General features: G+C 37.4%; 1 protein-coding gene across 10 annotated transcripts; it reads right to left on the reverse strand.

The window, feature by feature from the left end:
- Window positions 1–683: 683 nt before the first annotated feature.
- CLGN (calmegin) lies at window positions 684–26,223 on the reverse strand. 10 transcript variants are annotated; one of them, XM_069012699.1, is made up of 17 exons: window positions 25,999–26,141; window positions 24,970–25,232; window positions 21,376–21,546; window positions 20,526–20,596; window positions 18,254–18,312; window positions 15,661–15,802; window positions 15,383–15,464; window positions 14,413–14,605; window positions 12,395–12,584; window positions 11,665–11,778; window positions 10,943–11,099; window positions 9,855–10,070; window positions 8,603–8,722; window positions 8,287–8,425; window positions 6,341–6,418; window positions 4,100–4,248; window positions 691–2,475 (listed from the first exon to the last, which is right to left on the reverse strand). In XM_069012699.1, exons 2-17 carry the CDS (start codon window positions 24,994–24,996, stop codon window positions 2,401–2,403), a joined length of 1,983 nt encoding a protein of 660 aa, XP_068868800.1. In that variant the 5' UTR covers window positions 24,997–25,232; window positions 25,999–26,141; the 3' UTR covers window positions 691–2,400. The 10 variants fall into 10 exon arrangements, with proteins under 10 accessions (XP_068868801.1, XP_068868809.1, XP_068868800.1 ...); XM_069012698.1 differs by having other exon boundaries at window positions 25,919–26,141; XM_069012704.1 differs by lacking the exon at window positions 24,970–25,232 and adding an exon at window positions 22,175–22,306 and having other exon boundaries at window positions 693–2,475.
- Window positions 26,224–27,850: the final 1,627 nt, after the last annotated feature.

Here is a 27,850-nt window from a genome sequence, read left to right on the forward strand (position 1 = left end):
CAACTTCACTTCTCCATGTGGGAGACTTGTCAAGCCAAGTTAGAAATGTTACTTTTTCCTACACTGTTAGTGGGCTTTACATTTTCTGGAGAAACCAGAATTACTTCATCATGCCTTCATGAATGTGGGTGCCAACGGAAGAGTAGCTTCAGTTGTAACTAAATAAAAGGGCCTCAGTACTACTTGGCCTTCCCTGCACGTAAAAAGTGTTCAGTCTGGGATCTGGCATCCTCAGTAAGAGCTCTTTTACCAAGCTACAACGTAGCCAGTGGGAGTGCAGGCTGTGGAGGTCTTGCTACGCATGCAGTTCCAAAGATGATTGACAGTTTTAATAGCAAGACATGCTGGAACTGAAAATCATTATTCTGTTAATTTTAAAGCTCTTTCAGGCAGCCATATATCAAGTATTTTTCTGAAATACCTGTTCAGATAAAAATGGACAATGCACAGGAAGTGTGGGTGAAATCTGTTACATTGTATCAATCAAGGAGTTGCCCTTTTGCCTGGCTTTCTACATCTGGAGTCTCAAATCCCCAACATCTCTGGTATTTCTCCTCTAATTACCAGCATAAATCTCGATCTGAGTTAAGCTGATATGCAGAAGGATGTATACTATCTCTAGGTTCTAGGTGATCAAACTTGATGGGGTGTCAATCAATACTTTAGGGGAACTTTTAAGTTCAAAATCCTAAGGGAAGATGAGCATCCCCCATGGGGTGACCAATCCCTGGGGTAACTAAATCACATCAAAGAAACTATAGTAACTAGAGTAACTATATCGTACCAGAGGAAAAAAACAACTCCAAAACCTCTAAGCAAACAAACCAGACCCCCAGAACAACACCCAAATGCTGTAACAATTCCAGACGACTTTTATCAGGCTCAGACATAATTAATTTAAAAGATGAGCTGAAATGCTCCGTGACAGCTCACAGTAACTGTTACTAGCAGGATACCACACTGGTAACAGCTTCCATCTATTGCTGAAGAGTAATCTGGAGCCTTCATTTCTTACCTTTGCATGGAGACCTTAAATAAAGAGGTGGGAACTTGCAGTTAACTTAAAAAAAGACACAAAAAGCCCCAAATTAAACAAAACATAAGAGACATTTCCATGTAACTCACACCAAGTAAAATATAATTAACTTTCAAACACTTCAAGCACTTGAGGACATTGGCTTCTTCATTAGGTTTAAGCATTCATTTCTTAAGACACTTCCATGGAATCTGCTGTGAAAATACTTCTTTTTAAAGCAGACAATTTTTTTGACAGGCACAAGAAAATCTGTTCGATTCCTTATGAATTAATGTATTTCTACTTGTTTGTAATTTATGACTACTTTTGCTAGCATTTACACATTCTATTACTACCACTACAGGCAGCTGCCAAGCAGCAAGAGGTTTCTGGTGACTGAAATTTTATTGTTTAATATACAGTTGAACTTTAACAAAACAAAGTTTCTTTACAATATGCAGTTTATTTAAACTATATTATGAGAATGCTCAAGTTACTCACATCGTAAAAAACTTAAATCCATCAAAAATTCTTACCTATATTAATAAATTTCATATTAAGCAAGAATTAATAAATATTTTTAGGTGACAATATACACTTAGCAAGTATTCTATAAACAGGTTATACCACTCTGGTTTGGAACATGAGAACTATAAAAGTTTGAAAAAGTCATCTGTGTATCACTTCTGCAGATTTGATATCTGCATTCAAAAGTAAAACAAGTCACATCAATTACCACTTGTATTCTATTTTAAAATATATCTTGAAAATAAATTATTGTAACCAATGCCTAAAGTGAACAGGTGACCACCCATGTAACAAGATCAACTAAAATAAATAATTTACAATAAAAATTGTTGCTAGCACAAAATCATCATACAAAAACAATTATTGCATATAGCTCTGCACAGAAAAAAATAGCTTTTCTCATAGCAATGTGAACTGCTATAGATGCTACATCTATACTACCATCCTCTTTTAGCTGAAAACTGTAAACAGCTAATTTTGTGCTAGAGCTACAAAAGTATTATATGTATTCATTTAAAAAAATACTTAGAATAAGTTTATCTCCAACTAATACTAATTTCTAAGAAACTTCAAATCTTAAGAATCGTCACCTAAAAATCAGTTTGTCAACTTGTAATTTCCCATTTATTTTTAATTTGAAATACAAGCTAATTCTTCAGAGATAGTGTTTATCCTTAAAAAAGGGGAATTAAGGAAGTTTGGGATGGTTAAAGAGGTCAGAATTAAAATAGGAGGCTAAATAGCAGTGAGCCCCCCCTTTTCCCTTCAAAGCTCAGGAATTTGCCAGGTCCACTGAAGTGGCACACCAAAAGTTACTGTCACTGTCTCTAGATCTGAAAACACCAGCTGGAAGTAACTCAGTCCTTTCGTACTCTTCTTTTGCGCACTGATTTAAGTGGATTATCTCCCATTCCTTCATCAGCTTCTTTCTTCTAGAAAAAAAATAAATTCAGCATTAACATTGTAAACCTATTTTAATTATTGAAACTGGCATGCTACATTATTCCTCCTCCTGAACCCCCCAGTCATTTTATCACTAAATGCAGCACTTAAGTGATAGGACATTTTTTTCCACGCTACTAATCTAATGATTAATAAAATGGGTAGAAGACTTTTCATTTCTATATTCAGAAGGAAGAGAATACTATGTCTAAACTGATTTCAGAAATTTGGTTTTGCCCATGTCTTTGCTGGTTTAAAAGTGGTGATGACTTTTAAATTAATTTAGAAACTTCCTTAAAGTGCACCTTTTGCTAATTTTAATTTCCACTTCTGAAGGAAGACACATTTAAAACATTTTAACTGTTCCCTTTGGAGAGCTACAAATAGAGCAAACTGTCCTTAAATCAGACGGGTTGTTCCCAGTTTAAAAGCAATGGGCTTACGGAGGCACAGGAAAAGCCTTTCCAATGAGAAATCCATTCTCAGACCATGCATTGCTTCCTCACTTTCCTGCATCACCTAATGGCAGGTACCTCTTTTAGAAGGAACAACTCACAGAATGTGGCCCAGCCTGAGTGAGGACATGGGGTACATGATGTGTTCCAGCCAACTCACAACAGAAACACCTATATGCTGAAAATACTCAGAGTAAAGCAAGCCATGGCCTCACTGTGACACTGTGTAATGCCACATACACATTCAGAGCTTGCTATTATTTTCACAAGGAATCATGTGACTCTTAGCAGGGTTCAGCAGACACTGTATTCCTGGGTGAATGTACAAGGAAAAGAAAACTTCTTACAGGAACAAGAGGAAGTATAGAATAAGGGGTAATTAATGAAGAATTTTAGTGCTGAAACAATGCAATCTCATGCAAGGTACAGCTTCCTAGAAAGTTTTACGTGAAAAGGAGTTAACATTACATTAAACAACGCCCTTAACCTGGAAAGTGACTCCTTTAGGGAGTGACAAGCACAAGATGACCAATGGGTGGATCTAAAGTGCTTCAGACACACCAGTTTCTAAATGAAAGAATAATGAGCAGTTGACAAACAAGAAAAGCACAAATTCCATTCTACAATGATACTTTATGAGAAACATTTTGTAGAATATCTGGATGACTGGATTAATCTGCACAAGAAAAATGAAACTGCAGATGCTGTGTTCAAAAACAGTATTGTCATTTTGCTTAAAAACTTATTTTGGAATAAAAAAACAAAAAATGTAACTGGAAAACTTACAGTTTTTCTAGGTCTCAGGAAAAGGCTATTCAGTTGGAAGCACATGTTCTATGAATTAAGAAGCACAGTGAAAACTGACCAATCTGCTGCAGCATCCAAATTTTCAAGACTTGCAGTTTATTTAATAATCTGTTAAAAACTATACTTCTGTAAAAACATTTCATGTTTAGGGAGCTGCCTGAACACTTCTGTACTAATACCTGTATTTATGCAGAGTATTTGAGGTGTCAAACTCAAAGGAAAACTTATTTCTACCTCAGGATTTGTTTTATGGCTCAACAGAAGAAAAACACTTGTTTTAGGTAACTGGGCTTAATTAGAAGTATGATGTCAGACAATGGTGAGGAGAAAGTAGGGAAAAATGCAAACTTACCTCATCTTCTGAATCAGATTTATTTGACCTATCACCTTCCTGACTTCCATCTCCAATTTCATTTTCTTCTTCATCATCATAAATAAGTTCTGGAACTTCATTTTCTTCTTCATCATCATAAGTATCTTCCCCACCTTCACCTTCATCTTCTGCAGAAGGAGTTGATTTTACTTCGTAAACAGAACTGTATTACAAATACACTATATCCAGACATATTAGTAAGGAAAATAAGCCAATTTCAGTCCTAGAATGAAATGCTTGTTTAGAATAACCCATAAAAACATCTCTGTGATACAGAGAATAGAATTCTCATTAATTAGTAGCAAGTGGTAACTGTCAGATTTAATAACCAATTTCAACAGCTCCAACTTTGCCTCTTCTCATAATAGCCCATACTGTCTTCAGACTTGTTACTGACTTAAAGGACTTGATTTACTTTACTTTAAAACTAGTTATTGTATTGGACAGTTTTGAGAGCACAGTCCAAAACAGGACAACTCAGGCATCCCAACTCTGACTAAATTCTGACTTAGATGGGGAAGTACAATATTGCAGTTAATCAGTTATCCAGCATGGGAGACACCTACGTCCTAAGGGTACTCCCCTTTTCAACAGGGAATTTTTCTGGCATACTGTTTTGACTGAGGGATAAGCAGCTCTTTACTTCCCCCCCTTCTTGTGCATTTTTGCAATGCAGAAAGTAGTCAGAAAAGAATGTACTCCCCTTAGCTCACTCCAAGAATGTCCAGCTTGCACTACTACTGCACTACCAGTATCCTTTGCAATACTTTCTATCAAGAGTAAACAAGAAATCTTAAATCTGACAGAAGGATATACATTAGCATTTTAAAACTTAACAGTCTGCCAGTGGCTTATTTAAAAACAGCAGTGAATTAGTGCTCAATTCTGTCCTTATCAGGTCACACCTACATCTCATAAGCACCACTTAGGTATGAAAAAAACAGGAAAAACCAAAAACAAATACCAAAAAACTGTACCCACACCCAAATTCTTACTGTTATATTTCAGTTAAACTGAAACAAAAGTATCCATACAAATTTAGAATGTAGTCATATATAACACGAGACTCTCCTGATTCTTGGTGATGAAAATCTAGAAATACCTCATTTATTAAAATATTTGAGACTTCTGTAGAACTACCAAGAATTTTGGCTGCAGTATAGCTATAAATTGAGCCAAACAGAGCTTCACTAATTGGTATGAACTAAGAAGTTAGTTTTGCCATCTATCAATATACCTGGTACATGTCTACAATATGGCTCCATTTCTATTATCAAAAGGAGATATATGACCAAATAATGAAGATCATGGTTTAAGAAAGATGTGGACAAAGATCTGTGTCCTAAAAATATGCTCTTAATAGAAGAGCTTGGCAGAAATTCACAAAGCCTTTGTTCCTATTCTAATGAAGAGATTGGAAATGATAAATGATGTAAATCCAGCTCCTCCCGTAAGTACCTTTTTCCATAGAGAGGAAAAAGCCCCAAACAAAAATATTTCAGACATCAGAAGCTGTAAAACTCAGAAGTGGACAACTATACTACTTAAAATTATTATTTTAAATTTAATCAAATAGTAATTTAAGCATTATTTCATATAAATAAATGTAGAACTTGACAAATAAGGTTCAGACTGTGCCCCTGAAATTCCATTTTGTGGTAACATTCTTTTACTTCCTGCAGTATCTTTCTAGAGGTCAAGGAAAGCAAGGAGACAAAGCAGACAATTAGACAATGCCACAAAAATTAACACAGAACTAAGTAAAACCGTAAATCCCATGGACAATGCCCTTCAAGAAGTACTCTGCCAGCAACTCATTGTCACTGGTGTCAAAGAAATCTCCAAGTGTTTCTAAAATTTGATATTGTGCCACACTTCCTTTTTGTTTCTTTTTTAAATGGTCCCATGATACAGTGCAGATCTCAAGTCATTCAGTATTCCACAGCTCAAACTCCCATTGCCTTCAACTCCAAAAAAACAAAGGAGGAGATAATGACTATGAAAGAACCGTAAAAATCATAAGGAGAAAAAGGTACTAGTGGAAAATATTTATGACTACAGATACCATAGGGAGAAATCTCAGAGGAAACTTGCATCTGCACCTGATGGAAGCTGGCATCCACCAGCTTGAAGTTCTACAATCAACAAGGAAGCAGAGGGAAGAAAACAGGAGAGACCCGCTTGCGAGTCCTGGCCCAAATTGCTTCCCTTTCTCAGTACCTGAAATAGGAGCCTCCCTTCCCATCTTCTTTGTATCCTTTATAAGCTCTCTTTTTGTCTCCTCCATTTCTCTTCTCTCTGTAGCAAAAAGAATCAGGAAAAGGAGGCAGAAGATAAATTCTCTGATGCTTTCAGATATGAAGAGGCAAAAGAGCAATAGAAGAAAAGGGAAGGTTTCAACCTGAAAGTGTAAAAGGTGGCAGGAAGCTAAGGGAAGCTAGGCAATTCTTCTTAAAGCTAGAAAGCATGAAGTCATATGACAGCAAAATGTAATCCTTCCCTCTGAAGCCTAGAATTAATTGGAAAACCCTGGAATAGTCATACAAAAGCTAGCTAGGTTAGTTTTACTCTGTGTTCTGTTTAGTAACTAAAAGTAAAGGTCTAAAATAGAACTTACCTTTACAACATCACAAACAGCCATTCCAAGTACAATTTAAGAAAGTTGTAAGAGCTGAACAGTGTTCCTCTGCAGTTTCCTGGACCTTATTTCTAACATTGAAACACACACTTTAGTGTATTATTTATTAAGTGATGTGTTGTACTTAACTAAATTAACTGACTGACTTAACAGAAGAATATCGGAATTGAGGAATGGCAGCCTTGCAACAGCAGCATATTAGGTACAAACTATCTGTGATCTGCATCAAGACTGGGTAGAATAAAATAGAGTCTGTAATTCAGGAGCAAAGATCAGGTAGAGTAGAGTAAGATCAAAAGGAAAAACATAGGAAGATACAATGCTGAAATCACGTACCTACAATTTAAGCTAAAGTAAAGAATATATGTAGCATAACCAGAGTAATTAAGTGCTTTGGTTAAGGCTCTCCAATAGCAAGGCAGACAAAGTTTGGTGTGGCAAGCACTGTGCCAAAAATGTACTCAATTCTGTCAGTACTGGCATGGGAACTGCTGATGCTGAGTAAACTTTTAAGTCATACAGACAGAAGTCATCAGCACTCATGGAACATGGTGCAAAGACAGACAAAACCCACCAAGTTTCAGTCAGTAATACAAAGTGATGTCAGTACCAAGACAAAAAGCCCAGCAAAACATGAATGTCTGCTATGTCTCTAATTATCCATGCCAGTCCCATGTCACTTTCTTTGTTCTCACCATGGAAGAGCGAAATAAGAGGCAGAATCTTGCAGAGTTCTGAAGCCAAAATCTTTCTCATGAAAGTCAAGATAGTGCACTGTAAGTTAGGTGCTTTGGTTTTTATTCATTATACAGACACAGGAAAATGCTAACAGCACCTCAAAGCTAATAAGCTGAATAGTACTCAGTACTTTTTTCATACAGTAACATAGGATGATTTTATCCTTGGATGCTGAAGTACAGCTCAACGTACTGAGTCATTAATTTCTCCCCTGGGCAGTAGGACACACCTCTGGAGGCATGCAACAGGCTGCTAAAAAGCAACATAAAGGAAGCTGCAGATTTCAGTATTTCAAGCCTACTTTATTGTCAGGCTTTAAGAAGAATAACTGAAATCAGTGACCAACAGAATAGTATAACCCTCCCAGAGAGGCATAAGCAGATTTATGTTAGAGACTTAAAGCTATTCCAGACACATTTTAAAGACAATAAAGTGACTTTGACTGCTTCAGGTACTAGTATCTGAATAATTAAAATGTGCTCAATATAGGAAATATTTAGAAGGGATAAAATATGTATCATTGTCTACAAACATAAAAAATAGTGTTGGAAGCATGCTCATTTCTTGAAAGTGAAAAAATACTGAGTAGAACCTTACTTTCTGCTTATATTCATCAGAGCTATTAGCCATGGATGCCACTCACTGGAAGTTATCAAAGAGGAAGAAAGGCTCAGAGCAAAGCACATTTCACACAGTCTAAGATAACAGGTTGCAATTATTGGCAATGCAATCCATGAACTAGTTCTATTCGTGTCTTTAACCAAACTGCAAGCTGACACACTCATCTTACCATCTTCACTAGTATCTTCATTTTCTTTTTCCTCTTCTAGTTCATCGTCTTCATACTTCTCTGTCTCTTCTTTTAGTTCTTCCTTTGTAATTTGCTTAGATACATCAGTTTTTTTGAAGTCAATATATTCATCTGATTTCTACAACAAATTAAAAATCTATTTATATTTCAATTCCAATTAAGAATTAAACAGGCACTGTAAGCTAAGTAATACCAATGGCACATTAAAAGTACAAATTGTTGCACAGATGCTCAAGAATTTCCAAATAAAGTATTAAGAATAAAACCAAATAAAAATATAGTAAATTTCACTAACCTTTCCTGGCCAGCAGAACAACACACTTAGACCAACAGGAAGAGCTAAAGTCAAGATGTAAAGAACCCAGAGCCATGGATGTTCTTCTGCAGCAGTCACCAATTGACTAAACATACCAGGCTGTATTTAAAAAAAAATATTTAAAAGAATTGCATTTACTTCCCTCTCAACACTTAAGTTGAGAAGTTCATGAAGTGTACTGTATACATTTATGTTGTGCAAAACCCTTCTTTACCTTTGCATTTTAATGACTACAACAATATTGCATTTCAATATTTGTAAAGCAGCAACTCTACATATTGCAAATAAATGGCAGGTGTTGAGTAAGAATGAACAGATGTAGAACTCCAAACATACCAGACTGGCCACAACTCAACTTTGTAAAGTCACATTTGGAGTCTCGGCAACCTCATACTTTACACCCTTCCCAGCTACTCTATTTTTCCAGCACACTGTGCCAACTCAGCTGAAAGCTCCCAAAGCATCAAGAACATGAGGGCAGCAGTTCCTGAGGAGCAATGCTGGCTCTACCTGTAGTACCACCTTCTCTCCTTTGACAGCCAATTATTCAGGGAGTAAATTGTCCTCCCAGCCTAGCTCTGACTTATACAGTAGAGACACTTAGGCAAGTGCCTGGTGCATCTCTGGAAGAGGTACATCAGTGTAGGAACCCAGAGTGCCGAGAATATTTCTCTGCCTGTTTTGAAGGGTTCTTACCCCCCTGAACAACACTGTTTTAACCTCCAACCTTGGAAAAAATTACCAACAATCAGACAAAAACTAGAAAATACAGTGGTGTGAATTAGGTGATAGACTACTATGTAAGATTGTCAAAGGGTGAAAAATTTAGAAGTTTTGGGCTTCTCTTTGTAGTAAATAGATAAGAGTAAAAAATATCAAAATGGAGGATTGTTGTTGTTCTCTAAACCTTCTTCTCCTTCTTCTACTACTCCATGTTCTGCAGTAAAAGTAGTTTGGAATGACTGGATAGAGAATTCCGCAGTTCCTGCCTGTGTTACTGAATAATTAGTAGGAAAGTGAAAATAATATACATTTTTAGTAACTATTGGTTGAATTATCTTTAAAAGGCCGTGTAAATCTTGATACTACAAGACAGAAAACCTATCAGAGTTATTCAGCAAAATTATTAATTGCAGACAAATTAATATTCTGTCAGCACTGACAGAAAATTATTCCAACACCACAGCTTCCTCACTACTTTCTACTATCAAGAACATAGTAAAGTTTATACCTCATTAGCACTTGCTACTAACTTCTTCAAGCCCCAGCTATCTGCTGCCCAGCGATCTGCTACTTCTTTTTCTGAACATATGATGAAGTTATCAAAGTAGATATCAGATGTCATAGACCAGAGTTCTAAACCAATAGCACTGACAGTGGTCATCTTGAAGGGGTGAAGATCTTCAAAATAGTCTGGGTTTGGTATTTTCCGAGGGCTCCAGATTCCCTGTTAATGGAAACAAATGTAATCACATTACCTATAGATCACCAAAAGAACAACTTGTGAAAGAGATTTTAAAATAATAAGAACTTTTATTTAAAAAGACAAGCAGTAGTTCTACCTACCTAAAACAGAACTGGAAATAGCCTACAGGATTTTGGCAGATGGGTCTCAGTTTTATGGCTTAGTGATTTTTCTTCAGTGATTTTTCTTTTTTACTGTAGAGGTTACAGTAATAACTGACTCTAACCAGAAGTGCTAGAGAAAATTTTAGGGAAGGAAAATTCAGCCTTATGATACCTGTGCAAATTAGAGCCAAGTTGTGTTTGCAAACCTGCTTAGGATCTTACCCTCAGAGACATCAGAGTCAAGTACTCCCCAGCCGTAACTAATACAAAATAACTCTCTTTAATATCCAGCCAATTGCTTCTTATATTTGGAGGGGATGAAGAGAATTTAATTATCCAAAATTGATGCTTCCTCTAAAACTGAACTAGTAAGGCGATCTGCTTACTGAAAGGCTTCATTTTTTAATATAAAAAAAATATTAATTCAAAATACTCACACTTAAAACGCCAATGTAATTCAGAATACAATTCCAAAGACCATATTAAATAAATGGTACCAATGCAAATTGTACAAAAGGCAACTTTAAACAGAGAAATTGTTTTAATATAGGAAGCATTACGGTTTCCCAATATACTTAAAGGGAAAAAAAAGCAAAAGCAAAAAAAAAAAATCTCAAATTAGTGAGGGTATTCAGACTTACTCTAAAATATAAATATACTGTAAAAAAACCTAAATTAATATAAAACTGTGACTTGCTTGCTCTGCTGAACTCTGTATCTTTTAGCAATGACCTACAATTTGGCTATTACCTGATAGTTAGGATTATCTATCATAGGTGCTCTCCATTTTCCTTTATATTTTGGGTTATTTTTCATGGGACGCACCCACTCTCCACAACCAGGTGCAGTCTCACACTTTGGATTAGGGATCTGAGGGGCTTCCCACTCTCCATCCATTTCTTCATCCCTAGAGAGAAAAAAAAATTACAAACAACTGATTTAAGGTCAGTCAGGTGTCAAACATTGGCAGCCTGAAGTGAAGGTCCCTGTATATTGTTGTAACAACCTCAGAACTCTGGGCAGCTCACAGAACTTTACCCAACAGTATAAACGCTTTTTTTAAGGAGTGCTACACCTTTTTATTTAAAGGTCACATGTGCATAACTACCACAGCATGACTGACTTCAGTTACATTCCTGCCTCTGCAGACAGCTTGAAACACTTCTAGCCAGGATGCTTAGAGATCCCTTTGAGACTTACATTATGATTTAAAATTATCAACTTAAACTATAGCAAATAGTCAAACGGGTCCTTCATATTCTGGTGTTGCTTATGTATCTTCAGAAAACAGAAGGCAAGGACAAATTCATGTTTTTATAGACGCAGTCCCCCACACCAACAAATATTTGGCCATACCTTACACATTCCAGCTTCCTCTCTCAAAAGACAATGAGATTTGGACTGACTTCCACAACTAATAATCTGCCACAGAACAGTCTTATCTACAAGACACATTAACAACCTGCACTTACCAGTCCTTTGGTTTTCTTGCATTAGGGTCTGGAACATACTGTGGTTCATCATCAAGCCACCCCTCAGGCTTAACAGCATCAGGATCTTCTATTTTGGCAGGTTCATCTTCATCCCTTCAATTACAGACTTATGTTAGAAAATACAGCAGCCTGACTTTGGACCAATGTTCTGTTCAGAGGACTACAACTGGCATGAAAGGGATGATTTTCAAAATCACAACAGAATTGGACTCGCTGATCATGAACATTAGACATATAATTATCTGCTTATAAATATCTATTAATTTACATTGTTTTACAGTGCGATTTAGACCAGATATTGCTGATATCAAGTGGCAGGTGTCAGTCTTCCCATTGAGTTTTTCCCTACTCTTCCCGAGTTACCATAAGAACAGTAGCTCACACAAAAGTAGAAATGCATTGCAAATTAAGACTTTATAGTAGCAAAAGCTTCTTATTCAGGTGTAGCAATCTTAGTTATGAATTGCAACCATGCAGAGTACAAAATCAGCAAATAACAATTTTTATTTGTCTCCTTAGAACATGACCCGATCCTTATACCCACCTCAATTATGTTTTCAAACTTCAGTGCTTTTAAGTGAAATGCATTCCAATTGTCATTAGCAAACCCCAAAATAAAACCAGTCAAATCTTTCAAATAAATAACATGTATGTAAAAGAAATTTTAAATTAAAAATAAATAACATTTAAATAAAAATGTTCTCCTTACCAGTCATCTGGTTTGACAGCATTTGGATCAGGTATTTTTGGTCTCTCATCCCAATCATCAGGCTTCTTATCAGTAGGATCCTCTATTTCTTTGGAAGGATTTACTGGAGGAATCATATTCTCAAGAAGATTTCCTTTACTGACAACTGTTTGGTCGATTAATATTTCAAATGTGTCATCTGGTTTTAGCACTAAATAGAAGAAATTTATATTAAAGAAATAAGGGAGCCATTTTATTTTACCAATATATTTAACCCAAACTATAGAATAAGCACAGACTTAGTCAAATAACAGCAGACAGGATCCTCACTAGCAGAGGAGACAGACTCCTCACTCAAGCACTGGATCTGGACACAAAACATTGCCCTCGAGGGGATCTATGACCTGAATCAGGCCCCCAAAAATGAAACTTGAAGAAAATTCAATTGCTGAAACACATCCAAACACATTCTAAGAGATTTTTCAGAAACCTAGCAACTTGGAAAATTCTGTGGTTTTACTTCAAAAGCACAGACAATGAAAAAAGAATCTCTGCCCCAAAAGGCAGCTCTGCTACTAAATTACAATCTCACACTTGAAAGCATGAAAACACAAGAATTGCGCCAGTAACATAGTGGAAAGATCAACACAGCATTTTCTCTCAGAATCAAACCTCTAACAGCCATTTCCCTCAAATGCCACACTGCAAATGCTTAAACATTTGAGAAGAATTTGCTGGATGTTAGCAAGTGTGAATAACTGAGAAGCCAAGGTCACAGAACTGAGCAGTGTCAGACTCAGTATCCAGATGTATCCAGATCCATTTCTAACAAGCACTTATAAATGTGCTCATTGGTTAAATAGCAGATTCAACTATCCATTCAACATGATGAAAATTAGTAAGTGAAAGTAATTACTATTCCACTTTTATGACAGTTTTCTAAAGACAGGTTAAGAAAACCAGAGTAACAGTCTTGTAACAGTTCAATAATATCTAACAATGGCCTTCCAGCCTGAAAGTTTTCAACAGTATAAATATCCATAAATGCAAAAATGAAATCCCCATATCACCTTTAGATAAAATACAAAGAACTAATTTTTAAACTCCTGTTACAAGTCACATAATGCATTGGAATCACATAGCTCTATGGAGTCTATTTGAACAATTATAACAGAATAAAGGCAATCAAAGTTTAAGTACCTCGATTCATAATTTCTAACAACCAACCCAAATACAGGAACACATGCATTCCTTTATTATAAGATTCCCATTATTTAGAAGTGAAAGTTTGCTGTGGCATACTGCAGCAATCTATTTTAGAAACCATTAAGTTTTCCCACGGCACAGCACTTGAACGTGCCTTCTATTATTATTCAGTGGAAGTTCATAAGTACAGTCAGTTTGGCTGGATTTGCAGCATGCCACAGATCAGCCCATTCTTCTCTGTTTGCTATTCTTCCTCAGAAGTTAGAAAAAGGGGGTAAAAATTAACTTAACTTTCATTTCTCTGTACAGTTCACTGGTACAAGAAGAGTCGTCACATGAATTAAAACCAGCCCATATTCATTCACTTCAGAGTCTGTGCTGACCTATCTGTTCATGCACACTGCTTCACATGCAGGTGTTGGTGAGAACTCTTAACATGTGGAAAAGAGTGGTGTGTGGCATGCTACAGATTTAACTTAATTCCTCTGAACCCTGACACCTTCCAAGAATATTGGGCAGTTGTACATTTTAATATCATCCCCACTAAAAATATTTTATTGTAATAATTACTGAAGGCATTTATTAGTAAAGGCTAGTCAGGGCTGATATGTTTTTTCCTGTAATTGAATACCAAACAGTAGCATCTGAAAGCTACTTTTATGTCCTGCAGTTAAGCCCAGTCATTAAACCATTTAACCCAAATCATTAAGCAACCACCACTCAGAATTAACAGGCTATTACAAACAAGCAGACTCAATTACAAAACTTCAGCAGACAAAACCACATTTTTAATCTCTCCTCTCCAATTTAAACTTGTAAGAATTAAATAATACCAAGAGTATATAGATGTGTCTTCTTGTCCAAATAGAATTTTTTTAGGTCTACATCAGGACGTTCAGCATGTTTTTCATCATATTCCCCAGTTTTAGGATTCTTATGTCTGAAGATAAAGTGTAGTTTGTAATCTTCTCCACATTTATCTGGTCCAAACATAATAGTGTAAGGTGTTTTGTCAAAAAAGTATTCCTGTAGAAGCAAGAAAGCTGAGCATGTGTTATACTGGACATTTTATTAAGTCATTTTTGGTACTTCTTTTCCTTGGCATAGAGCATAGTTACCCATTTCTGAAAGGTAAATGAAAAGTGGTAGGGTAAATCATGAAAGGAACTCAACAGCCCTCTGGAGTTGCTGGGTGCTCTCTGTTCTCAGGGAATGGACTATCGCTCAGTCTCTCCAAGGAAGATGAAAAAAAAAAAATATAGATACATATATATATATATATTTAGATTTTATCCTTATGTTAAGTAGGAATGCCTATCACAAATCAAAACACCCAAGTATCTCTATCCCTCTACAAACATTACAGTAAAAGATGGAAGGGAACTAGTTACTGTTCTTCATAACAATTTTATTTTCCAATAAAGATAAACCCCAGGATATTAATATCCAGTATTTTATCAGTACCTTTTTTCTCTCCGCATTAAGTAACAGCAACAAACAACCCTGAAAATATCAGATATAGCTATTCTCCTTCAGAGTATGTTGCATTACACAGTTATGTCAGTATCTTTTTAATTATTCATGTTTCCTGTATTTGGAATACACAATAATACACATGTGCTGTTCAGTAAAAAAATTGTTTCACAAGTTATGAGTTAAGATCCTATGGCTTCTATTAAATACAGAAAGTCCTACAAAACATACACAAAAGTCATCTGTCCTGGATATCAGGCATCACCCATGGAGAACCAAGCTGTTCCTCAAATGAACAACTGATAGCGAATATTAAGCAAGAGGACATACCAGATTCAAGTCATTGCTACTGGAGAGAAGTTTAATATATGCACCACCACAGTCAATGCCTTTTTGAAAATTCACTTCGTATCTGGGCAAAGAGAAAGTTAAAAAAACATTTCAAGTATCAGAAAAATACAAATTAACTGCTAGTCTGCAGTTCTAATTATGAATATATTAAGACTGCGTATTAGTAACAAATAATTAGTGTCAAAACACTTCTACGTAAGCAAAACGTTCTACCTTAACTAATAAACATCAAGTAAAAAAACTGAAGGATTACTTACTGAACAATCAAAGGTTTATCATCAAAAAAAAAAGCTTTTGTTAGCATTGCTGATATTGCATGATACTTTGCCACTGATTTTAATACTAATCCTTTGTCTCCAGGCACAGCGTTTTCTTTCAGCTCTTCTACTTCCCATCTTCCTAAAACACACACACACAAAGTCTTTGAAAAAATGCAGTCTGAAGTAAAGAAATTACAGCCTTGTTGAAAGCAAAGAGTTAGCAACAAATAAAGACTAGTTGCCACAGTAGGGAAGAAATGTTGGCATCTGACGTCAATGATGTTATTCCATGTTGTTCTCAAATTTACAAACATCCATAAGTAAACTTTAATACTGTAGATCTGTATCTTTAGGTTGTGATATCCTACAATGGCTAGAGGAACATAAAATACTTCTCCAGATTTTACATTTACTCCCACCATCATTACATAAAAAACGTTAGTCACAAAGCACTGTGTAAAGCTAAAGACCTGCATCATTACTTTTTTTTTCTGCTCACATAGAATTAGAATCTCTTGAGTCAAGTCAAATCACAAGGTAGATGAAGTTCCCTCCTCCTCCCCAAAATCTTTCCAAGAATTATCAGATTTGGTCCAAAACAAGCCTACAGCTTTAAAAATAGAAGATTTTATATTTATACATTCTTCAAGTTTGGGAGAAATACAGTCGAATACACATGTGCCCAATATCAAAAAACCAGGATTTTTTCTAAAAGGGCAGTTACACTGTCTCACAGATTAACAGGACAAGATTCACTGGCTTTTTTTCCAGGAAAGAATACAGCACAAAACACCCTACTTCTACAATCCACTGTAATCTTGAAGAATGCCTGTGTCAATGTAAAAAGGAAGAAAACATCAGGTGTAGGAACTGACAGCTAGTCTGAAAGTCTTACAGATTTCGAGTTGGACACAATCATTGTGTACTCTTGAGAATTCAGTTTGTACCCATGAGAATTGTAACATCAACAGAAGCGCGAAGCATAAACAAAGAGGGAGGATGGACACCTACAGAAGGGAGGAAACTGGCTGATATGTAGCAAGAATGTGTGCTAGTTATAGGCAACCAATAATATTGTATTGTAGTTAGTAAGCCAGTGGTAAATGAACATGTAACACAAATGCTAAGAAATTGTATAAAAGAGGCTATGGAGTATTAAAGAAGGCTTTTTCCCAGAGCAGTTGGTGTGTGCGTGTATGTGTCGTGACTGTCTCAACAGCGACAATCAGGAGTTCCTCAGCATGTATTTTAGAGAAGATTCATAAACTGTAAAATGCAAATGAAACAGTGATTTACTTTTATTCAACTGAAGTGTTACTAGTCAAAGTTGTTAAGGAAAGGCAGATATGTAAGTCAATAACAAATTCCTAGTTTCTTCTAGCCTAATAAACAGGAAGGAAAAAAATCCCATCCTCTTCAATAGTGTTCCTTCTTGGAAACTAAGACCAAACAAAAATGCAAGGCAAAACAACAAGACTGAAAAAAAGAATTGGAAAGTAGTTAAAAAATGTGTCTTTATCACAGACTTTATTAAATGTTGAATTTTCTGATTTCAGGAAAATACAACTTTGCTGACATTAAAGACAATTTTTTATCTAATATGAAGCCAAGTAATCAGAGACTTCATTTCTCATAAGCATCTCATCTGTGTGGATATCTCCTCTGCAACTTCCTAATTTTACCAATTCTTTCTGGTAACCACTAAATTTAGAATCATCAGTTCTATTCTGTTCTGCACACCAAAGTTTTGCAAGTTACGCTTGCTTACCACTTTCTGTTAACTTTAATTGATTTCATTTGACATAGAACAGTAGCAAATACTTCTCTGTTGCAGTAGAAACTTTTTCTGTTCTCCCCACTCCCTCTTGAATGAAATAAACTCACGTCGCAAATTATTGCCACAGATCACACATAGCCAAATGGTTTAAAATTACATTTAAGCAGCCAGTTCTAGACTAGGAAATCACAAGCACAAATGATTAAACCATCAGTACAACTTTTTCATTATTGCTTTCCAAATTTGTTTTAGGCTACTCTAAGACTAAACTGTACAAGAACCACTAAAGAGCCCTACATTCAAGCACAGGCAATCTGAAAAAGTATTTAAAAAAAAACATCATGCAGTTTTAACTTTCTTGTTTCAGAGGCTGTACCAAGAGACCAATCCATGAATCAGTAGGACAGATGGAGCAAGATGGAACATAATGCTTTAGAAACCTGTTTAACAACTGAAATTGAAGTGATAAATATCTCTGTCATGATTTCAGAGAAGACAGTTCTAAAGAAACAATATTTGTAAATAAAGAGTATTAAATATTCAGATGCCAGAGGGTATTCTGGTATCATCCATGGCAATACCTTGTTGGAATGACAAAAAAAAGTTATCTTCACACTAAGTAACCCAGTGAGCAACATTTCAGATCTCAGTTTCAGGCTAACAGTCATTATACAAACTAACATTTTTGACCTATGCCATCTAGATATTCAAAGGTAAGTTCTGTGTTATTTCTCAAAGAAAGATTAGTTATTTCTCAAAAAGCAACAGAACATTACAAACTATGTAGTGGAGGTAAACTTTAAAACTGCTTACCATCATATTTAGCAACATTATCATCCATGTCTTCTTTCAGTGTTACAGACAACACCCACCTGAAACAAAAATTGTACTGGTCATTGAACTATCTATGCAAAGCTGTATTATTTAACAAAGGAAAAACAGCTTTTACTTCTAGACTGTGAACCTGTAATACTGATTGTGAGTTAGCATCATGGAACTGTGTGTAGTTCAGAAAACTTGCAAAGAAAAATTAAAGGAGAGTAGTCTAATACAGCATTTCAAAATATTTCCTAAAAATGTACATGAATATACAATTATAAGTCTAAAGTAATTAAATTCCTGAGTTATTTAATTCTGAATAAAATTCAGTTTTATGTAAAAGTTGAGTTTGGCAGAATGTAATATGCATATAATGTAAAAAATGCACAGAAAATAGCAAGTTTCAAGTATAATACCTTCAATATGATAAGAAAAGAAAAAGAATTCGGCCAAAGGAATCTCAGTTTTATCTGATAGTAACAGTACACATGTATAGCAGAGGACAAAAGGGAACGGTAAGTGTCCAAATGACAAACACAAGATTCCAAGTGTACTGCACACAGGAGATCCAGCAGATCTCCTTGACTCTGCGAGCAAGGCAAACTCAGCCATCTTATTAAGGTTACCAAAAGATATGCACAGTCTCTACACAAAGCGCTCATATGGAGAGGAAGAAAATGAAAAGGGCAGTCCACCTTCATCTGGACATACACTGGTTCTATCTGGAGCCATGCACAGGAATATCTTAAGCCAACAGCACTGCTGAACTCTTCATTGTATCAATTACAAGAATACATTCTAATCATTTATTCAGGAAAGAACCGTTTTCATTCATTCTGAACTATCCTCTACATGGAGTGTTTCAGGGATGAATACTTTATCTTTTCTGCTTGAATTGTAGTCACATTTGTCCACTGTTAACAGAGATGCTGGGAAAGCTTCACAGTATAAATAACAAACAAGATCCTTGGCCTACCATAAGAGAGAACAGGAAATAAAACATCTCTACAAGTCATGTGAAAGATTTTCAAGGTCCATTCTCAAAAAAGCTACTCTATTCTTACGCAGTCAATTTATTTGTACTCTTTTCCACACTTTAGGGAAGAAAGGCAGCATGCTGCTTACTTTCCCATAAACCTTTCTCCCGTACTCCTTAGTCTTATGTAAATTATGTATAGCTAGACTAAAAAAATCCCAAGTATAGTAGCTAAATGTTGCAAAATGATTAGAGGATCAGGGGCATGGGTCATTGATAGAATTATGGGATCAATAAAAGAACTGTACAAGCAAAAGGCCTGCAAGCAAAGGTTAGTGTGAGAAATTGCCTGCATGAGAAAATCCCTGTGTGAGAAACAGGCCTGAGAAACAAAAAGGGAGTTTTGAAGAGATGCAGCTGTGCAGATAAGATGTACTGACCAGGAGAAGGAAGGGTGAACTCTGAATTCTTTTAATCATAACATAACCAGTAGAAGCTTGCCAATGTACTCTAATTATGTAGAAGCAGAAATGCGCTTTGATAGGTTTTAAGCCACTTAAGAGTTAACAAGCTGGTATATTATATAAGTGCCTCTGGATTGCTAATAAACGGAGCTTGCTTTTATCAACCATATTGGCTGGTCTGCAATTGCTTCCCCCGCCACAGTCCACGGACTTTTCCAACAGCTAAAACTTTGAACGTTAGATTTAGTAAGAAGACAAACTAATCTTATAACAGATCTCAAAAAGCTAGAAATTTGGATGAATGGTATCATTCAAGTACCGCCATTAAATATTTGCACCTGTTAATCAAGGTTTTCAGTGGTTTGTTTGGTTGTTTTTTTTAACAACCATTATCACCTCTTCTATTTAGTAATTTTTCCTGTCATCACAGGTGCTGCTTTTGCACTTAACATTTAGAATTGACACATACCTAAGATCATGTGAAAAGAAAGAGCTTGCTACTGAAATGTAATGGCACTTCACCTCTCAGTTAGTTAAACCCAACTGGCTAAATCTTTGTATTATTTTTCTTAATGTCCACAAACTCAAGAGTTTATTAAAAGCTTCCTTAAAACAGACACAAAAAAGTAACATATCTGGAATGTTAAGTGTCCAGCTTAACATTATGATGTATTTGGAGCAAGCATTAATAGCCTTCCCAATTCTAACCCTCGTAAAAATTAATTTTTATAAAGATACTAGCAGAAAAATGAAAACAAAGTAAGTCCTGCCACTGTAAGTTAAACTCCTGAAAGTAAAAGTTTATCATTTTAAGGCATAAGCTTACCCAGACAATCCTTCATCAAAGGTTTCTGTAAAATACACTTCCCCAGTTGGCTTTGGAGTCTGGTACACAACCTAAGAGATATGTACAGATACATGTCCCAACATAAATTACAGTTTTTCATTTGAAATACACTCTCATACCTCCAGAAGTAATCCACCCAGGCAGATCAACAGATTTTGTTCATTCCAAATACCTAGCAGCATAAAACCCCTTCTCCCCCACCCACATTTCAATAGTTTGAGTGCATTCCTCCAACAGCGAGCAACTTCACTTCTCTGAATTTTAGAAGTTGCTTCCTCTGTTCAAAGCTCATAACTAAAGCTTTGTTACATCTTATGTGAAACAAAACCCCCCAAAAATTTCTGAACGTTCACCAAATCTGCTTCCTCCCTGTTTCTTTCTATATATGTTTTCCATTCTTCTGTTTTCCCATCTATTGCCCACATCTGTTTTGAAGAACAGCATACAGATTTTCTGGTAATAGAGACAGTGCCAAAAGGCAGTTGTGACTGATGAAGTCAAACTGGTCTAAAGTCAAAGTCTCAGTGAGATCAAGATGCTTTCCATTTACTTCTCTAGAAGTGGCATGTTAGGACTTGCAACAAAAGGTTCTGTGTTCAGATTGAAGTAAAACCTTTTTCATGACTATCGACCACAGGCAGGAGATTTTACACTTGGGCATAAGAGATTAGTTCATTAAGTTTGCCCTGTATGTCACATGTAGCTACTGAAAACCTTAGACTGCTGTATTTGACATGCACTCAGTTGTCAAATGCAGATTAACTTGCTCTATTTTTGACTATGCATCTCATATTTAACCAGCTTGAACTAAAGACTTCTATAATCTTACCTCTATAGAAGATTTCTCTCTGTCAACATCAGCTTCTTGGGACTGCTTGTCAAAATTCTCCACTTCGACATCTGCATCCAGATTTTCTTCATTTTCTGTTCCTGCAGTCACTGAGCTAATTATTAGGACACCCAAGCACAGCCAGTCCCACTGGAAGATCATCTTGGTTATCTGAAGAACCGAAAGTTTTAGATTTTAAGTATCATTTCAAGGATATTATCAATACTCTTTCAATTTTACCCCAGAATCTACCTAAAAGAGGAAAAAAAACCCCACTAAAATAATGAGAAATAACTATCAGAAAGTGTTGCCACTATAATATTATCTTAATTTGCCTTTTTTATTATTGAGCCCTGACTCAGGCTCTCTTTTCCCTCCTGTTTTCCCTATGGAAGTGCCTGTAGCCTGTTCCTTTACCTTGCCAAATCTAGCAAGGATATAGACTGCAGTATATATGCTTTTTTAAGAACTAAGCAAGACTGCTTTTATTTTTCTCATTTGTAAACAATCTGAACAAGTAATCAAATTGAATCAGTCTCTACAATGCAGCAATAAGTAACATCCCCTTCATTAGGAAAAATAAAATTATAGATTTAGAATACTCCACCAGAATTGCATTTGTATTTGCCCTTACTTCCAATGACTACGGTTAGATGAGTGCAGAGTGTATATTGACTTTAGCTGTAAGTGCCAAAAGTATAAGATGGTTTTAGAAAATATTTTCTGTTTCAAAATTATTATCCAATAATTTTCAAGTTTAAGTTAGGTAGAGCAAGAGTTTAAGCTTAAATGCAAATACCTTCCGAATTTCAGGGAAACCTGAAAATCTTTAATCTGTGTAAGTATGAATGTCAATAGCAGACAACTGCCCCAGCCTCTCAATCTAATCTGCTGTGAAAAAGACTGTTGCCCAGTATTTTTTGCTTCATATCTGTAAGACATACAAATACAATTTTATGTTAGAGTATCCAGTGGTTTGAAGAAGTGCTGTGTCAAAAAAATGCCTATGCAAGTTTCCTCAAAGGTCTTGCAAAAAAATGCTTCTTTCTGAAATTATTTTTGTCTGAATTTGGAAACAGAATGAAGACAGATTCTAGGCATCTCTGCACAGGTACTTATCATTTGGTTCTTACTAATTTCTATTCACAGTAAGCTTAAATAAAGACAAATGCCAGTATTTAGTTTGCTATTTTAAGACATTTTCAAACCTTGCATTACTTGTAGCCATTACTAGTTATACTAAATGCTCTGCTGCTGCTGTGCCTTCTGCACCTGAGAAAGCAGCCACCCTCTCAGTTACATCATCACTCCTTAGAGATTAAATTGTTTAACACTACAACTCTAAATATCCCAGCAATTATAGACACTATTTTATATTGGAAGTGTGAGTCTCTTTTTTCCTGGCTCTATCAAATTTGCTAAGCAATTCAAACATTATAACTGCAGCAATAATTATTTCATCATTCATTTTTTAACACCTGCAAGTTTTATCAAGCCACACATATAGAGATCTAACAGTATCAGGCTTTATTTCTTTTAAGACTTATTTATTTGTATTAACTGCACTGATTCTATTTAGAGCCAAAACACAGGATTATCAGAAAGAAGTATCACACACTAGTACTATGTCAATACTAGGAAATAATCAAAAGCCTCCTTTTTTGGGACTAACACCTATTTTCCACAAAACTACATTAATCATATTACCATTCTTTTTTTCTCCCCCACTACTGTCCATAATCTCTGCCATTCTATGTGGGACTTTACAACCTCGCTTGAAGATGGCAAGTCTGTGGTTCCCTCTTTTTGCAGGTGATCTATTTCAACAGCTATCTGCAAATTTTACTAGGGTTTTGTATTTGATTTTTTTTTTTTAGTTAAAAACTAGAGATAATGTTAATTCATAGACCTCCTCAGCAGTTCTAGAACCTAAAATAGTCTTGCCCTGAAGATTTAAAGCAATTGAGTTTATCACAGGTGAACATTTAATCTTATGGTGTATTTTTGAACACCTTTGCCTGAAGAGTATCAGTTTTACCAACCCCATTTTCTTGTTCCTTAATCATTGTATTAGAACAAGCAGCCAAAGAATTCCATATCAATACCTTCTGGACTCCTTAGCTCCTAGCTATAGTGTCATATATATAGGTCATATAACCAGGTATCAGATTTGCATTTTTAGCATACAGCCTGCCTACCTCACTTTAGCTAGTTTGTCAAGCAGATGGTCTCTGCTTCTCCTAAAGCAGATGAAGAGATACAGCTTTCTCTTCCAGTACATTTCAGGTGTATTTGTGTATGATCTAAAATGCTTTTCACTTACATAACTGAAATTTTACTGTAACTAGTCCCATTCACTTTTGTTCCACACACAGACTAACAAGGGCATCCAAGAAGTCACACTAGTACTCACCTTTCCAAACAGCTCCCTTCCAAAATTTCTGATGCTTTCACTTTGTTCCCACTGTTCTCACTACTCCCTGATCCTACCTACAACTTCCCTAATTTCGTTCAGCTTTCAATTATATCTCTTACCTCTTCCTTCAAGAAGAGAAGGCACATTTTAACATTTGACCTTTTGATACACTTTTAAAATAATCCCAGAAATGCTGAAATATGCTATCAAGATGAATTACAGTTATCACTCAACTGCCAGGCAAAGATGGTTTTAGCCAACCCAAGACATTTTTTACTTTTGTAAACTCTGCCACACTACAGTCTTAGAATATAAAATAAATCTTTCAACTAAGCCAACAAGTTTCTGGTCTCAAAACAGATACTCACACTACACATTTAATTATCTTTAAAACCTACTGAACTTTCCTAATTAATACATGAAGATCTATGAGAAACTTTTCTTGTTCTATTTTCACGGTGGCAATAAAAACAAGCCCAAAGGATTCCCACTGTTAAAACTTCATCAGCAGAACAAAGCAAATTAAAAGAGTCTGTGGCTCTTACACAAACCTCAAACATATTTACTAGCAGTTTTGTCAATGTATCCAAGTTCAGACCTGAAATTTTAAACATACATTTTGCATAGCTCAGTCACTTTCTACCATGGGTAGAAAGCACAGCTACACATCAGAAGGACATTTAAGACAGCAGTACTATTGCAAAGCATGCTCTAGGGACCAGCAACAGTGCTGCAACATCAGCAGAATATTGCACCTGAAGTAACAAGCTGCTTTTTTCTGAGACACAGACTAGTATTTATGAAAGACAACGGCATAAGCTGAAAGCATATTCTGACTGGATATTAGAATTTTTTTCCCCAAGAGGACAGGTAAGCATCAGTACAGGCTGCCTAGTCTCAGTCCTTGGGGTCTTCCAAGAGAGGCCAGATAAAATCTCTGAGCAAGCTGGACCAGCCTCAGGGCTGCCCCTGCTGTGAGCAGCAGGTCAGGAGAGACCTCCTGGTGTCCCTTCCCACCTGAATGACTCGATTTGTCGTTGCACAGTGGAAATGTGTCAACCTCTGGACCTCCGCACCATGGCCTTCTGTGTATTGTATACCTGCCATTAAGTTAGTGGCATCATTATTCCATTTGCTGCAGAACTAAATAAGAGGTCAGGATCTTTTAGATTACTAACTTTTCTTTGGACTTTGAAAATGGTCATGTGTTTTCCATGTAACTCTCAGAGTTTTGGATTCTCAAGCAGAAAGGGCATAAGACATCTTCTCACTCCGAAGTCCAAAGCTCCTGCATCCAGTACCAACACATGGGCTTTTCATAGGGCCAAATATCAATTCCATCCAGGGCCATGAAAAGTGGAGGATTTTTCACACATCCCTTTTTCCATCTGTAACCATGAGCTGCTTTATTCCTCCCCCATTCTGCTGCATTGGCATCAACCTGACATAAGACAACATCCAGCTGAAACTGCTCCATGAAAAGCATGCAAGAACTACTATGCAACTTTTAATTTTTCCTTTATTGGGTGTGAAAACTGTACTTCCCTCCCTTTACCTGAGATGTTAAGCACCCTGTGCTGGAACGGATGCCGAATGTGAAATTCGGCAGTTACTCCAGCCGCAATGCTGCGCTCCTGCAGGTACCTCGAGATATTTTGCTGCTACAGCGAGCTCGATTAAAACCTCCAATAAGACGTTAATTTCCAATTAACGAAACAGCCGTTTGCATCAAACGGCCACGCGGCGTTCTGTCAGTATCCAACACGAACCCGCTTTTTGGATACCTCGAAGGGAGAACGAGGGCCGCAGGCGCTCCCCCACCGTTCAGCCGCGAGGCCGCGCTCTTCCTACCCGGCCTCGGGCAAGGGGCGGAGCCCCCAAATCCTCCCGTGCGGCGCCTTCACCCAATTCCCCCCCATCCCACCCTCGGGACCCTTCGCCGTCCGTGAGGCGCGGCCGAGCCGGGGGCGTCACTGCCCGCTGGGGCCGTCACTGCCCACCGGGGGCTGAATAGAGGGGGGCGGAGCAGGGCAGCCACCGCCCCCTCCCCTCGCCACACGGGGCCCACACGCATCTCCCGCCGGTACCGCGGGGCTAGGCGGCCGCCGCTTCCCCAGGTCTGGTTACCAAGCACCGCGACGCCGCTCCCCCCACGGCGGGCGGTTGCCGGCGGTCCCGGCGCTGCCCAGCCCGCGGCGGGCGGTTACCGCTGGTCACCGGCGGCGGTCCCGGCGCTGCCCGGCCCGCGGCGGGAGGTTACCGGCGGCGAGAGCGGGAGCCGGAGCCGGGCCCAGCCGGTCGTCTCGGCACATCCACGGGCGCGCACGCGCGCGCAGCACCCCCACTGCTCCCGGGGGTGCGGGAGCAGGTGCCGCCGCTCGTGCCGCGCCGCGCCGGCCAATCACGGCGCAGCACGGGCAGCCCGACCCAGCCCGCGCGCACGGCACAGCCGAGCATAGCCGCCGCGGAGCGTGTGCTGGCGGGGGAGATGGGCAGCGAGCTGCGCCAATCGAAGGTGCCCGGCGTGAGGCGAGAGCCAATGCGTGGCTCGACCTGCGGCTGCCGGCCCGCCCAGCGCGGGGTGCCTCAGCCAATCGCCTGCCGCTCCTGTCCCGCCCCGCCCCTCGGCATTCGGCGCGTTGACGGGGACTTTGCCTGTATGCCCGCGGTCTGCACGCCCATCGCCGTGCCCCACACGGCTGCAGCCAGGGATCGGCCCGGAAAAAGAATTTTCCAACACCTGTAGCCTCAAATTAACGAAACACTTTGTTCCAGCTGGACACTCGCCCTGACGCTCCAATATACGTACCGAGAAGCAGAGCGAAATAAAAACATTTTAAATAATTACTAAAGCCAAGTTCATATCTGCCATTTGTACTGAAGACGAATGTTGGCTCTCCTCTTTCAAAAGTCCCTCAACAGATTTAAGACGAGAATGGAGACATCCAAAGAAATGAATAACTGTGCTCCAGTGAAAATCAAAATGGGTTGAATAAAACATTATTAATATTTAACTGTTGAAAGTCCTATGTTTCTTAACTAATTTTTAATTAGTTATTTTAATTAATTGTAAGCAATGCCTGCTTTTAGCCAGCACTAGTTTTCTTCACAGACTCTACTGCGATCCTTAAATCAGTGAAATCTTAAGTTTGTTAAAACTAACCTGACAAGCTTCAATAAAGAGAGCCAAAGGGAACTAAAGATTGGACAACTGGGATCTTAAATTTGTGGCCTTTCAAGGATATTGAAGTAACCAGCAGATAGAGAGGGGATTAACGCCTGAAAAGTTGGGGACTCCCCATCTGAGAAAAAGATGATAAAAGGACTAAAGAATGTGGACCAAATTAGCATGAAGAGCAAGAAATCAATAGAAGGTAGAATACTAATTAATTAAGAGAATTATGTAACGTGGAACCAATGAGCATTAATTTGTACCCTAGTAAATACCAGCTGTTGTACGTATGTAGATCAATCAGGGCAAATAGCAACAGATATACACACAATCTGGCAACATGCAAGGGTACTCCATGAAGTAACAAAAGATGACACTTTTGGGGACAACCGACTTGTGGGAATCACTTACATCTTGGCTCCCAAATTTCAATTTGCTAAAACACTTATTCATGGGAATTCTGCTTTTAGGAATAATCATTCTTTGTACCTGTGTATTCAGTCAATGTTTCCTGTGGTATTGCAAACAGACTACAATTTCTTATGATGACTGGAAAAGTTACCAGTTAAGGCACAAAATAGAAAAAAAAAACATATTTTCAAGGAATGCACGCAGAGACCACAATATAACTTGTGAAAGAATTTACAAAGGAGTAAAGAAAAGGAGGGATTTGATGTCTATATAACTTAGGTCAAAGTAACAAAGTGCCTATATAGCTTGGGTTATAAGATATCTATGTAACCTTAATATCAACATAACCTAAATCATGACTTTTTATCAGTATAACCTGAAGCATAGCCTTCTCTACTTATATAGCCTGAATCATAGCTTTTACTTATGTAGCCTGAATCATAACTTCTATACCTATAATCTGATGCTTATATAAC

Source organism: Aphelocoma coerulescens, chromosome 4, assembly GCF_041296385.1.
Source record: "Aphelocoma coerulescens isolate FSJ_1873_10779 chromosome 4, UR_Acoe_1.0, whole genome shotgun sequence".
Classification (NCBI taxonomy): domain Eukaryota; kingdom Metazoa; phylum Chordata; class Aves; order Passeriformes; family Corvidae; genus Aphelocoma; species Aphelocoma coerulescens.